Below are 14,997 nucleotides of genomic sequence, written 5' to 3'. Positions count from 1 at the left end.
AAAGGCCGAGATGATGTGAGAGCCGAACTTGGTGAAATGTGTGAAATTCGAGATTTATATAAGGTAATAAAAGCATTTAATCCTTTAAAGTTTTAATAAATTCCTTTAACTAGAAGTTGCACCTGCAAAAACGAAATTTGAGGTGCATGAGAAAATTATAACTCTTTCTATTTAACTATAAACATTCTTACGATCAATCCGTGAATAGTTTACAATTATCGACAAAATTCGTCATATTGTTCTCATTCTAACACCAACTTTAATTAACCCCACACCTGCGAAAACAATTGGTCATCTGACGAATTTTCCCACCAAAAATGTATAAAAGCCATCTTCCTGCCCCTCTCGAGAGAGTCACCGATCGACGACCAAGACGGGACCTTCACTTTCCGTTGACCTACTGAACGACACTAATTGGAAGACCTTGTGCCCCAACTCGCACCATTTTTCAGAAATTAAAGTCGAAGTATCCATCCGATACTATCACAGAGGTATGAAATATTATTGTAGACTCTCTCTCTCATCCGCAGAGTTTTGTAAAATTTTATTTAGTTAGCGCGTTAAATACACCGTTGTTTGTTTTTAAATGGTGTCGTTACTCGACTTTGCTCACGCCTTATCGCCGACCCCTCCAACTCTCCTCCACTCGCGTAACGAGTAACCTAACGTTACTACCATCCCTGACAAGAAAAGTAGGTCACCGACCTGTGGCCGGAAGGAGAGGACTTCCCGACCTCCCCGGCGGCTCACAAATTGGTTTACAGGAGTGCGGTCCGACTTTATCGGAAAATCGGTAAGGCACAGGAGGCTATAGTCGAGAAAGTAGTTAATTTAAATCGAAGTAGGGATTATTTAGACCTAAAATTTTATTTAGACCTAGTATTTTAAGATTTAGACCTAATTAGAATTACAAAATATACCTAATGGAGGAAGCAGCTCGTGATGTGGCTAGGGCAGGCAACACAAACCCAAATTCAAAGCCAACGCCGAATCCCCTTACGTTGGGAGGATTAAGTAGAATTATACCCTTATAACCTGTATTCTCTGAGGCTGGAGGCCCCAGAGTAACAGACTTCTTTGATTCATTAACGGATGTTACCAAGGTAGCGGCATGGTCAAAGGCACAGATGTTGGCCGTGGCCAAGCTTAAACTTACCGGGATAGCCCGGGAATTTGTTAGGAAGGACCGTCGAATCAAGAAAGTAGAGAAATTCGACGAATTTAAGCGATTAATGATAGAGCGCTTTGACCGCGAACCCTTTACATTTCGACTAGATAGATTTTATACCTGCGTGCAGAAACGGGAGGAAGACGTACAGACATATGCCACTCGCCTACAAGCGTTGGCCATGGAGATAGATATCACACCGGAACCTGGCGCAGATGCAGCAGAAACAGCCATTATTCACAGAGTACAAAGCAAGGAGCTAGATGAGAGATTAAAGGCACAATTCCTGAATGGGATCGATATACGCATAAGGCAGTCCCGAGAGCCTGCCACCTTTGACGATGCGCTAAAAGCCGCCATTAGCGAGGAAAGAATAGAGAACCTCACCACACGTCCTCGAGGGATTATGCGAACAATTCGAGAAGGCGACAAATCGACCGATTCCTCCTCCTCTTCAGAGGAACTACATCAATTAACTGCAGCGATGAACGAGCTTAAGGCTCGCATAGAGTGTTTAACCAGACCTCCCTCTCAAAACAGCTTTAGAAACCCTACCTCGAGAATAAACCAACGAGGAAGTTATACTAGTAACAATTATAACAATAATACGTATAATAATCCGACCTTTCGACGAAGGGGCTATCGTTCGAACTCCCCTAGTCGACAATTCGATCAAACGACCAGACGACCTAATACGAATCAATCCATAGATCGGAATACGCTCAGACAGCGAACTAATCAACGTAACAAACGATCTATGCGTCCGAAACCTGGCTTCCATAGGCAAAAAGGAGTGAAAGTGATAGAAATAGAGTACGCTTCCGATCTCCGCCAACGCAAGAGACGCCAACCAAATGGCAAGGCAATGTACACAGTGTTGAAAGTCCCCGACATCGAGTTAAATATAGAGGGGAAACTTCTATGCTTCCTCTTTGTAACTTTAGTAGGAAGCAAGGGCCAGAATTAACCTTAAATGAACAGACCTATAAGAATTCTCTGAAAAGGTATCGGAAAAATTCCTCCCTGCAAATTTCTAAGTATACTACAGAGAGAAGTGAGGCTACATTTGATTGTTACATAGGAGGTAATCCAGAGATAGTACAAGTAGACACGGGAGCTAAGGTGTCCCTATTATCTAAGGCTTTCGCCAATACTATGAGGGAAAAGGTACCCATTCACTATAATAAGGAAACAGACCTGAGAAGTACTACTGGACATCTAATCCGAACCTATGGCATTACTAGCCCTATTTTCCAAATCGGGAATTTACAATTCCCTTTCGCCTGTTGCCTGGTGGATATAGACGTGACCTATCCCTGTGATGGTATTATTAGATATGATAACCGAGATATGATAACAGAAAAGGGATTTTGTATTGATTTGAAAGGGGAGAGATAAGGATTCCTCTGCATACTGTCATACCTTTTCATACTCCAGGGAATGTGAGGAGAAAAACGGAAGGAGAACAATATGAGAAAAACGGGAAACCAAAATTCGGTAAAGATAGGCGAAGGGGGATGAGAAGCCAGCCATCCCGAACAGCAGAAATTAGTGAAACAAGAAAAAGAGCCGACCAACCGGCCGAGCGGGAAGAAGGAAAGGAAGTAGTAATATTGGAAACTTGTCAATTGCCTCTGTTGACCGAAAACATAGTTACAGCTCGAATTTTGGGAATCAAACGATCTGCCCAGATCGGAATAATTGAAACTGAGTCTGTTGGTCAAGAGGGAGTCTCCGGAGTAGATGTACTGGTAACACCCAATAAAAAGGGACAGGTTACCGTGTGGTTCCGTAACGACTCTCATAAGACAATTAAATTAAAAAAGGGTACTAAATTCGGACTGTTTTTCGAAGCTATAGAAAGCTCAGATCACATACACAATATCAAGGAGGGAGCGACGGCAAACCTATCAAAAGAAGAATTTAGTCAACTTTTTAACTGGAATGGGATCCCTGAGAACAAGAAACAAGACCTACTGACATTAATGTATAAATATAGGCACGTTTTTCTACAAATGACTATGACCTAGGATATTGTGATATTGTGCAACATCAGATAAACACAGGTGATGCGGCGCCCATTTACTCTCCTCCCTATCGAATTCCTTATGCGCAACGCCAGCAATTAAATAAGATTATAGATGGCCTCTTGGCCCATAATATAATTGAACATTCTACCTCCCCTTGGAGTTCAGCTGCTCTCCTAGTAAAGAAGAAAGATGGGATGATTCGCTTGGCGGTCGACTATAGGAAGCTAAATACAATTACTAAGGAGGACCTATACCCCTGCCCCTTGTACAAGAATCCCTTAATCTAATGAGACAAGCCAAGTACTTTTCGTTCATGGATACGATTTCAGGTTTCTGGCAACTAGGGGCAGGTGATAAGGAGAAGACTGCCTTTTCCACTCCTGATGGGCATTATCAATGGAACCGGGTCCCGATAGGTCTGAAAACAAGTTCTGCGGTTTTTGAAAGAACGATGGACTTTATATTACATGGCCTAAAAGGAAAAACATGTCTCGTCTATATGGACGACATTTTAACTTTTAGTCCAGACTTCCAGAGCAACCTTAAACGACTTGAACAAATATTTTAGAAACTAGGAGAAGCGGGGATCAAACTAAAACCAAATAAATGCTATTTCCTACAACAACAGATCAAGTTTCTAGGGCACGAAATTTCTGAAAAAAGCATCAAACCTGACTCCGATAAGATACAATGCGTATTAGATTTTCCGCAACCGGAGAACGAGTGAGAGCTCCGAGCCTTCCTAAGACTGACCGGATATTACCGCAGACACGTAGAATCCTATGCAAAGATCGCTAAGCCCTTAACAGACCTATTACGAAAGGATAAAACATTTAAATGGGGACCCAATCAACAAGAAAGTTTTGAAACCCTTAAGAAAATTTTGACCTCCGCGCCATTATTAAAATCACCAGACTTTACAAAACCTTTTATACTCGCTACAGATGCTTCAAATTCTGCCTTAGGAGCGGTGTTGGCCCAAGAAGAAAATGGAAAAGAAAAACTGATTGCCTATGCAAGCCACTTACTAAGAAAATCTCAGCAAAACTATAGTACTACTGAGAAAGAATGTTTAGCCACTGTTTGGGCAGTAAAATATTTTAAACCCTATCTATATGGACAAAAGTTTACGATTGTAACTAATCATAGACCTCTTCGATTGTTACTAGACTGCAAAGATTCTACAACCAATTCTAGGTTATCGCGATGGATCATTTGCCTTCAAGAATTTGATTTTGACATTATACATAAGGCCAGAAGTTTGCACAAAATGCAGATGCCCTTAGCCGTATTTCAATTCTGCAAATATACGAAGTCGACCCTATTTTTTCTGTACCTCAGATACAGCGCCAGCGGCCTGTTCGGCATGTTCATCAACTATGTATGCTCTGTAATCTTTTGTATCTCTGTTTTATTTTAAATAATTGCGGCGCCAGGCGCTCATGACTCCCTTTACCAACTTTCCTATCTACTTTACACTTCCCCTTACCTCCTACTCTCTCCTCACCCTTTCCCTTTGTCCTTCCTCCCGTGCAATACCGCCGAGTAGCACTGGTTTCACCCCCTTTCACTAACGATGTAACGATGTACCTCAGATAATCAATGCACAACAGCAAGATAAAGTATTGGAACTTATAATAAAAGCCCTAAAGGACGTCATTATGACAGGAACCTATAAAACAATCAAAATAGATTAATTTTATATCAATGAGGAAGGTGCCCTTTGTCACAAAGGGACAAATAAAAGACAAACAGATTGGTGGGAACAAATAGTCATCCCGACTACCCTAAAGGACTATATCCTATATACTTATCACGATAATCCGATAGCGAAACACTTAGGTGAATTAAAGATGCAAACTAAAATTGCTAAGACCTTCTATTGGCCATAATTGCCGAAAGATATTCGAAATTATTGTAAAAGCTGCACAAACTGTGCAAAACATCGGCGGCAAGGACGGCGAGCACAAGCTGATCTACAATTATTTGCTCCTCTTTCTCATGTCTTTAAACGAACCGCCATAGATATTGTAGGACCTCTTCCTCTTACTAATAATGGAAACAAATATATCCTAGTATTCCTAGATCATTTCAGCCGATATGCGGAAGCGGTGCCACTACCAGATGTCAGCAGTAATACGATAGCGAAAGCATTTGTTACTCACGTAGTATTACGTCATTTCACACCAACCCAGTTGTTAACTGATAGAGCACCGAACTTGACCTCTAAAATGTTTACAGAAGTGTGTAAACTGCTGCAGATAAAAAGACTTCTTACTACGGCCTATCATCCTGCTTATAATGGTATCGTTGAAAGATTTAACAAGACCTTAATCGATATTCTATCTCATTATGTATCTAAAGATCAACGAAATTGGGACGAATGGATCTCCTACGCTTTGTTTGCATATAATACGTCGGTACACGTGTCTACCAATGAAAGCCCTTTTTATCTGCTATATGGGAGAGACCCGACCTACCCTTTTGACCTAGTTACGAGCCCTACTACGATATCTTACGACATCGAAGACAACTTTGCATCAGAATTGCAGCAAAGAATGCAGCAAGCCCATCGAATGGCTCAACATTGCTCCGAACACGCTGCTGAATCGAGGCAAGAACGTCATCGTAAACAAAATAAACCTCCATGGTACAGAGTGGGGTTAAAAGAAGTTGTTACATTTAAGGGCTTAAAGCGAAAATTAGCTCCGCGATGGTCGGGACCTTATAGAATTATTAAAATTATGGACCTGTTAACTTTAAAATTGAAGACCTACAAAATAAATGAAAACTACACGTCCATGCTGATCGCATTAAACCGACCAGTGCTCGAAAAGAATTTGACCTAAAATCTGACCTAACCATAAATCCAGCTACCGTATCGCCAAATGCAGAGTCTCCACCAGATATCTCTATCGACCCTTGGGAAAATTTTATTTTATCCTCTATACCCACTCCACAACCGGAAGAGACAACAGAACAGGAAGAAGAAGACGATATAAGAGAATCAGAGTCGGAAAGTGACTCAGAGCCAGAGGGAGAGCCAGAAGCTACTTCGCCCTATGCTCTTCGCAGTCGGGGCCCAGTTGAAGATGAACCTTGGGTTATGCCTCGACCCACAAGTAGCCATATACCACGGTTCATTTCTCCTACTGATAGTCGATCATCTTTCCCTTAATCCCTTTAGTTTATCTAAAGGAAAAACCACACGACTTCCGTGTTCCGAGATAAGCTATATCTCCTATACGAGACTCAAATATTAAAACTAAACAATATCTTTTCTTTTGCCCTTCCTCTCCTTATTGGTCCTTTTATCCCTTTTAGAGAAATATGGCTAACCTTGAACAAGACAATTCTGTGCCAGCAGTTTGCAACTGCCCCATCTGCTATGACTTGATAAAGCCACCTGCATACCAGTGTACCAATGGGCACCTGGTATGTTCACAATGCAGACCCCATATATCAATATGTCAAACGTGTCGAGAGACATTAGGCTACATCCGCAATTTAGCGGTGAAACAAATAATTGCCTCCCTGCAACGGTCGTGTGCTAATAAAATGTTTGGATGCCCGGTCTTGCTGAAGGAGGTCGACCGGGAGACACACGAAAACATATGTTCATTCTGACCGGTGGCTTGTCCCTTCTCTGACAATGATTGCGGTTGGAGAGGAGCATTAGCCAATTTGATAGCTCATATACAGACCAATCATCCTCAGGTACCTGTTTTATAACAGACCCGCCTAATCTTCTTGGGGGTCCCGGCAACTGAACACCACGCCAACAACTGGGCTACCATCCTGACTTGGTACAGCCAGTATCTTCTGCTAATGGTCACCAGTCGAGAGTAGGTCGTCAACGAGTCAAGACGTTCTTTTCATCGCTCCTCTTTTCGTGGAGATTGGTTTCGGAAATATTTATCGTATTTTATCTTCTGATACATCGTTGGATAGCGTATTTAATCACGGTTAGTTTTATATTATAGAACAATCGCACTAATTCCCCATGCAAGTAAGATTCTGTTAAAAATAATACAGAAGAGAATTGAGCCATATTTAGAAAGAGAATTGCCACTGGAACAGGCTGGATTTAGAAAGGGAAGAGGAACTCGCGATCAAATTAGCAACATCAGATGGATTCTAGAAAAGGCAAAAGAGTACCAGAAGGACGCCTTCTTTTGTTTTATAGACTATAGTAAAGCCTTCGATTGTGTGGATCACTCCAAGTTATGGAAAGTACTCAGGAGCATGGGAATTCCTGAACACCTTATATCTTTATTGATGAGTCTTTACAATGAACAAGAAGCAAAAGTAAGAACTCTATACGGAGAAACTGAATGCTTTAAAATTGAGAAAGGGGTGCGACAAGGCTGCATTTTGTCTCCATATCTGTTTAACTTATATACTGAATATATCATGAGAATGGTTACTACAAATGAAGAGTCCATTGGTATCAAGATTGGAGGCGAAACTATTAATAATATAAGATATGCAGATGATACCACCCTTTTGACAGAAAGCAAAGCAGATTTAGAAAAACTTATCATAAGGGTAAAAGAAGAAAGTGCTAAATTTGGTTTGAAGCTAAATGTAAAGAAAACTAAAGTAATGTCAACTAAAGAGTTAAAAGATTTCATTGTGGATGGTGAAAGAATTGAAGTGGTAGAAAGTTACATACTTTTGGGCTCAAAGATAGAAAGGAATGGAAGTTGTGAAGGAGAAATCAGGAGGAGAATTAATCTTGGCAGAACAGCCATGGCAAATCTCACCAAGATAATGAAAGATAAAGACATTTCCATTCATACTAAGAAAAGAATTGTAGAAGCAATGGTTTTCCCTGTAACATTATATGGCTGTGAAAGCTGGACTCTAAGGAAAAAGGAAAGAAAAATGATAGATGCATTCGAATTATGGGTATGGAGAAGATTACTTAGAGTTCCATGGACAGAAAAGAAAACAAATATCTCAATTTTAGAAAAAATTAAGCCAAGCTTCTCCTTAGAGTCAAGAATCTTAAAACAAAAATTGACCTACTTTGGACATGTGATGCGTAAAGAAGTTTCCCTAGAGAAGACTATTATGCTGGGAAAAGTGGAAGGTAGAAGGAAGAGGGGAAGGCAACGGATAAGATGGATAGAAGAAATAGAAAAAGTCACAGAAATGAAGCTGGATGAGCTACGAGAGACAACAAGGGAAAGATCAAGATGGAGAAGACTTGTCCATGAAGTCACCAGGAGTCGACGACGACTCGATGGAACTTAACAACAACAAAAAGTTTTATATTAGCATGGTTTAGCTAGCTATATTAGGGGGGGAGTTACTGGTTAGTAAATTTAGTATTTTTCGGTCGGTTTTAGAGGGGGTATTTAATTGAAAGGGGGGCTTGCTTATATCGCATTGTTATCGTTAGGTTATAGGTCTTAGTATTAAAATTTGGTCTCTTTTGGCTCCAATTTAACCGTTCTAGCTTAGATTTAATATACATTTATTTCATCAGCATTCTGGGAAAGTCTTTGTTCCGGTTTTCTTTGTTCATTACAAAAAACTAATGGTCGTGGTTATTGTCTTTCTAACGGTCGTTTATCGGCCGTTCTATTGTTCTTTAACCATTTTGTAAGAATATCTCTTACTTTTATAAGTTGTTTTATTTATAAAAAAATTATAATAATTAAATCATATATATTAATAATTTATATACGTTGCACTCAGGATTTAATTTTGGTTTTTGTGTTTTAATTGCCTGTAATGAGTAAAGGTTCTAACGGTTTAAACGGCTAATAATGGTATTATGGGTTTTGAACGGTTTATCTTTGTAATTTAATTTTTATAGTTTTAAGGTTTTTTGTAAGAAGGATCATTTAATTTAAACTATGTAGTGTTCTGGTACTTTTCTTAATTATTTGGTTCAGGAGTTGTTTAAAATAAGTAATTCAATTTACAGGTTGACGATTGTACAGGTTGACGAATATACAGGTTGACGATTATGTGCATATCATAAAATGTTTCAGATGCTGTGGGTATAACCACATTGCACGGGATTATACTACAGCACAAAGTTGTAGTCACTGCTCAAAGAGCCATAAATACAGTGATTGTACCAATCGTGAACTGCCTCAGTGCTGTATTAATTGCAAAAGAATCAATAAAGACATAGCACATGACAGAAGATAAGACAAACCATAATGCGTTCGACCAAAAATGTCAGCAGACAATTAAAATAAAGGAGCTAATGATAAAACAAACAAACTATGGGTTCTAACGTCTCACCAAGTAACATAAAACTGATACAGATCAATCTTCAACGTTCCAAAGCGGCTACCACAGAGGCAATGCAAACAGCTAACACTCGACAAGCAGACATCCTTGCTATACAAGAGCCCTACTGTTACAATGGGAAAATAGCACTTTTCGGAAGTTTAAATACTCTCTGCCATACGGATCCTCTGGACAAACCACATCGTGGTTTTGTCATTATTAACAAGAATATCGACGTACAGTTGCTGTGCTGCCATACAAACAGGTACTACACCACCATTATAGTTAAGACTCATAATATAAAACTGGTTCTGATATCATTCTATTGTTCTCCCTATGAAGACATAACGAAGCCACTTGAGGAGCTTTATAATACCATCTACAAACTAAGTAACCTTCCCATCATAATAGCGGGGGATTTTAATGCCAAATCACAGTTGTGGCACAGCCCAATTCAAGACCCTAGGGGCTACAAAGTTGTGGAACTCTTAAATAGTCTATCCTTACAGTCCCTCAACAAAAGCATTCTCCCAACATACTCTTCCTCCACTGGCAAAAGTTGGGTGGACATTTGTATTGGAAATAAACTCATATTAAGGCTAAACATTCACTGCAGTACCTTAGTAGATCACTCTGCAAGTGATCATAACTACATAGAGACAACTATAAACATCAATAGTGCGTACAAAAAGTTTCACATTAAACGAAAAACTGACCGGGTCCATTATCAAGATTACATTAAGTCACAATGGTACAATGACACTCTTGCAAATCTGAATAATATTATTGCACTTGAGCAGGTTATTGTAAAGCTTCAGTATATCATTCAGATGGCTTACCACCTAGCAACAACTATAAAAACTGTTAAACAGTCTGCACCTTGATGGTCTAAAGAACTTTCTTAACAGCGGACCACACTTAGAATGGCCAGGAAAAAGTTTAGGCAAGAGCAGGACCCAGAAAGGCGTGAAAATTTACGACAAGATTATTTAGTCCTCTTTAGGGAATACAAGAACAATATCAATAAAGCTCGCACTGAATCGTGGAGAAGATTCTGTTCGGAGCGCGGGAAGAGTACACCATGGTCTACTCCATATTACGTTGCCAGAGGAAAGATGAAAAACACCAGAATTCCACATAACTTCCAAGACAGTGTTGACTACAGTAATTTGATACAGGATACTTATATCAAAATCATCAATGATCTTTTTCCAAGTGATGATCCGGCCACAGATGACGACACACACACAAGTATAAGGAAAGACTGTCACATCTGTCCCACTACAACAGAAGATACTATGTTTACGACCCAGGAAATCCACAACGAATTCTGCAAACTCAGGTTGAAAAAGGCACCCAGATTTGATAGCATCAACCCCATGATGGCGAAACTTGCCTATGAAGCAATTCCTACAACATTTTCCATCATTCTAAATAAATGTTTACAAATAGGTCTTTTTCCGACCATTTGGAAAAAAGCTTCAGTTAAGCTAATACCAAAGTGTGCCAATCAAAAGAGCTCCACTGACTATCGTCCCATCTCGCTTCTTCCGGTGATTGGAAAAGTGCTGGACCGACTCATGACAAATAGACTTCAATATCATTGTGAAAAATATAACTGCATTAATGATAAACAGTACGATTTTCGGAAAGGGATTAATACCATATCGGCCTTAGATAATTTAATTAATTACATAAAGGAAGCCAAGGAAAGGGGACAGCACACCATGGTGATCTCTATAGACTACAGAGGTGCCTTCGATCATGCGTGGTGGCCAGCAATCCTTACAGCCATAAAGGAAACTGGCTGCCCTAGAAATATCTTCAACCTGGTGAAAAGCTACCTCACAGATAGAAGCATCACAGTTGTCAAAAACAATAATACATATTTTCAAAAAAGTATTAATAGAGGCTGTCCTCAGGGCTCGCAGTCAGGCCCTTTCTTGTGGCTTGTCATTTACAATAGCCTTTTAGATATTAACTCAACTATTCCTAAAGAGTACAACAGTTTGTTACAAGGATATGCAGATGACTCCATTTTGGCAATATCTCACGAAAACCAGAAAGTTCTAGAAACAAGAGCAAATAATATTCTACAGTCAATTTCACAGTGGAGCAAAAGAATGAAACTAATCATCAATTACGAAAAATGTAAATGCATTGTTTTTCCAAAAACTACTCCACTAAAACAGGGACCTAGAATAAGGATGGATAGTTACAGAATCAAAAACTGCAATGAAATTAAATACTTGGAAGTACTTATAGACAATAAGCTCACATGGAAAAACCACATTCACTACGCATACGGGAAAGCCATAACAGCCCTGCATTCCCTCGCCTCAAACGCCAAGAATCACTGGGGCAATAGCAACAAAGCCCGGAGGCTTCTCTACATCGCTGTGATTACTCCAATCCGCACATATGGTTCTGAAGTCTGGGGCACATCAATTACTAAAAAGTATACAATGAGGAAGGTCCTTTATTTCCTCTTCTCTCTAACTTTTACTTTCTTTTACTCTTCCTTCGTATTCATACAGGGGTAAAGTCTGCACTAAATCGCAGATAGCCCCTCTTGTCTTTTATTAGAATAGAATGAGAAAGGTCCTGTCAGCACAACGGCTATCAGCTATTTCCATATCCAGGGCATACAGGACAATATCTACTGATGCAGCACTAGTTATTGCTAACCTTATACCGATTGACTTAATTATTAAGGAAAAAGTATGGAATTACTGTCAATTCAAGTTAGCCAACGGGACTATAAATATGGAAAACTTTCTTCGAATCACCGAGAAACTAGGTATCCACCAAGCAGCATCACACATCTCGGACCACTTACAGACTTACAAGTTGGATCACAACCCTAGGCAATTTGTCTTTCACCCAAGTTTTTCTATCGAAGAACTTTTCTCTTTAGAGGGTGAAAAGAACCCGACGGGACTTAACATTTTTACGGACGGTTCGAAGTCCGAGGTGGGAGTGGGTTGCTCCATTGTTGTGTTAGCCAACAGTAAAACCATCTATCAGGCACAATTCAGTCTGGCTGGCCATTGCACAGCCAACCAGGCTGAGTCTTACGCGATCTACAAGGCTATTAAATGGATAACCGACCACCAGACAAACTATAATATTTCCAAAGTAAACACTCTTTGTGACAGTAGGGTTGCCCTTCTGCAACTAAAGAACTTAAACATGAAGCTGTCGATCGTTTACGACAGTGTGAAACTTATTGAAGCCTATCGAAACATCATTCAGTTTAAATTCATTTGGGTTAAAGGTCATCCCAAAATATAAGGTAATGAGAGGGCAGACCAACTAGCCCGATCAGCCCCCACCAGGACCAGAAGCTGCTCCTACGATTTAACTCCAACCTCTTGGCTTAAGAAACAATTACGTGACACCACTTGGAACAGTTGGCAAAACAGATGGGCTAATAGCCCTACAGGTAGACTCACCTACCAGTTTATCCCGAATGTCCAACTCAGGAACACTTGTAACTTTATAACCCCAAGTTTTCAAATAACCCAAATAATGTCAGGGCATGGGAACTTCAGGTGTTATCTTAAAAGGTTTCTTCATAAGACAGACGGACTTTGTACTTGCCACACGAATCAGGAAGATAACCCAGAGCATGTTCTGTTTCACAGTCCCCACTACAGTAGGCAAAGGAAAGTGTTAATTGACTCTGTGCGTACAGCAAACGAACTGTGGCCTTGCCAATTAAGTAATTTAACAAATAGCAAAAAAACTATTTAATGCACTAAAAAGCTTTGCCACAAGCATAAAGATTCTGGACTAATTTTATTCCGATTGCATGCACATATAAAGGATTTACTTTCTGCATGGGCTTTATCTTTAAAAATTTTGTATTTTAATGTTGGTATCAAAGTCCTCTTTGTTTTTATATGTTTTTGTAACACTATAATATTGTATGGGTAAACAATTAATAATTTATCCCTAAGCAACAGTTTTTTTTATTTGTAAACTTCCTATTAATATCTCATTTGTCATTAAAATAAATTCTTGCGTATATTCCAAACATGTAAATTAACATTTTGTGAAATATATAATTGTACGGGTTTAAATCTGTAAACGAAGTTTTCAAATTAAAATATATTTTCTTTGGATTTGCTAATTTTTATGACATCATTTATATAGTGTATTGCTACAAAGATTTAAAGCGCAAAAGTTCAGCATGTAACTCTTCAGTGTAAATACTGTACCCATATTTTGTTCAAACGTTTTCTTTGTAAATATTTTCTTTCTTTAATTGTAAAAAGTTGCAGTGACCATCAGGTCAAATTGTATATCTCAGCTTTAACTCTGTCCTATCTCGCTTTCTTTCACCTTCCACCTCAACCCTTCCTAAAACTTTTATTCTTCTTTCCTATTCATGTTTTTCGGCTATACCAATGAGTGCGGCCAATAAACAATTCTAGTGTCTGCTAATGGTCACCAAACAACAAACCGAGCCCCCTTCTTTTGTTGTGAATTTTTTCCTACTTACGGAGCGACAGAGCGCTTCTAATCTCAGTTACTCTATTACTTTTAAGAGGGGTGGCAACACTCTCTTTTGGAAGTCTTCCCATATTCCCGTCTGGGGAGCCACCACCATCTCCTCCTCTCGAAATATCCGTCAACTTAATATACGCATTTTGCGGACATAGTAATTTTAAGTTTTTCTTTGAAATTCTGTCTGAGTAAACTCTCATTTCCTGCGACTTACAGAGAGATAACGAATTCAGAAGAATGGTGGAACCCCGACATCACAGCGACACCCAGGAAAATAGTCAACGCTGCCTCGATACGAGCCGTGCTGAATTTTGCACGAATGCAACGACTAAGAGGGGTCACTCCTCTTACCATCATACTCTTTCAACTGAAACCTCACTTACTGTGTTCTGTGTCTTTATTGTACATCATCCTGATATTATGTATTTTTATAACTGTATTACTAACCTTAGCATCTTATATCACTTATTTTCGCATCACTGTAATGATATGTAATTATCTATATGTATATTTTGTACAAATTATATGTATGTATAATTCTTCTAACTGCTATGTATCCATTAATTTTATTGTCTCATATTTCATACCTTTATATTTTATATCTTTATACTTTTATATTTTCTTATTTTTTCCCTATTCCCTTATTATGCATTTTATCCTACTAAATGTATCGTTATTATGGAACCATCAACTCCGCTTTTCACCTGGCTATATGTATATGGCGCCAGGATTTGTTGTACTCCAACAAGTTGTAAATAAAATAAAAATGAAATGAAAATGTTACCATCATACTGCCTATTGGATATATGTGTCCTCCTGAGCTCGAGGAAGCTGTAGGGGAAGAGAATAGACTTAGCAGAGAACATTATGACACACAATCCGCCATCTCTCCGCAAGCATTCAGAGTCCCAATATTCCAGTCCCTACCTAGAGGGACGGCTCGGACAACTGAACACAATCAACGCTCCCCGTGATCCTAAAGATACTTAATAATAGAGAAGAGGAGTGCTATAGTACTGTTAGCAATATATTGCT

At 39.2% G+C, this 14,997-nt stretch overlaps 1 protein-coding gene across 1 annotated transcript; it reads left to right on the top strand.

Annotated features, from left to right (window-relative positions):
- The first annotated feature begins 7,183 nt into the window (after positions 1–7,183).
- On the top strand, positions 7,184–8,472 carry LOC111622894. Its single transcript, XM_023365348.1, has one exon. The coding sequence runs from the start codon at positions 7,444–7,446 to the stop codon at positions 8,455–8,457; it is 1,014 nt and encodes a 337-aa protein (XP_023221116.1). The 5' UTR covers positions 7,184–7,443; the 3' UTR covers positions 8,458–8,472.
- Positions 8,473–14,997: the final 6,525 nt, after the last annotated feature.

Source organism: Centruroides sculpturatus, unplaced genomic scaffold (genome assembly GCF_000671375.1).
Source record: "Centruroides sculpturatus isolate CEXI.00-Female unplaced genomic scaffold, Cexi_2.0 scaffold229, whole genome shotgun sequence".
NCBI lineage: Eukaryota > Metazoa > Arthropoda > Arachnida > Scorpiones > Buthidae > Centruroides > Centruroides sculpturatus.
This window is presented reverse-complemented; position numbering and strand designations above follow the sequence as displayed.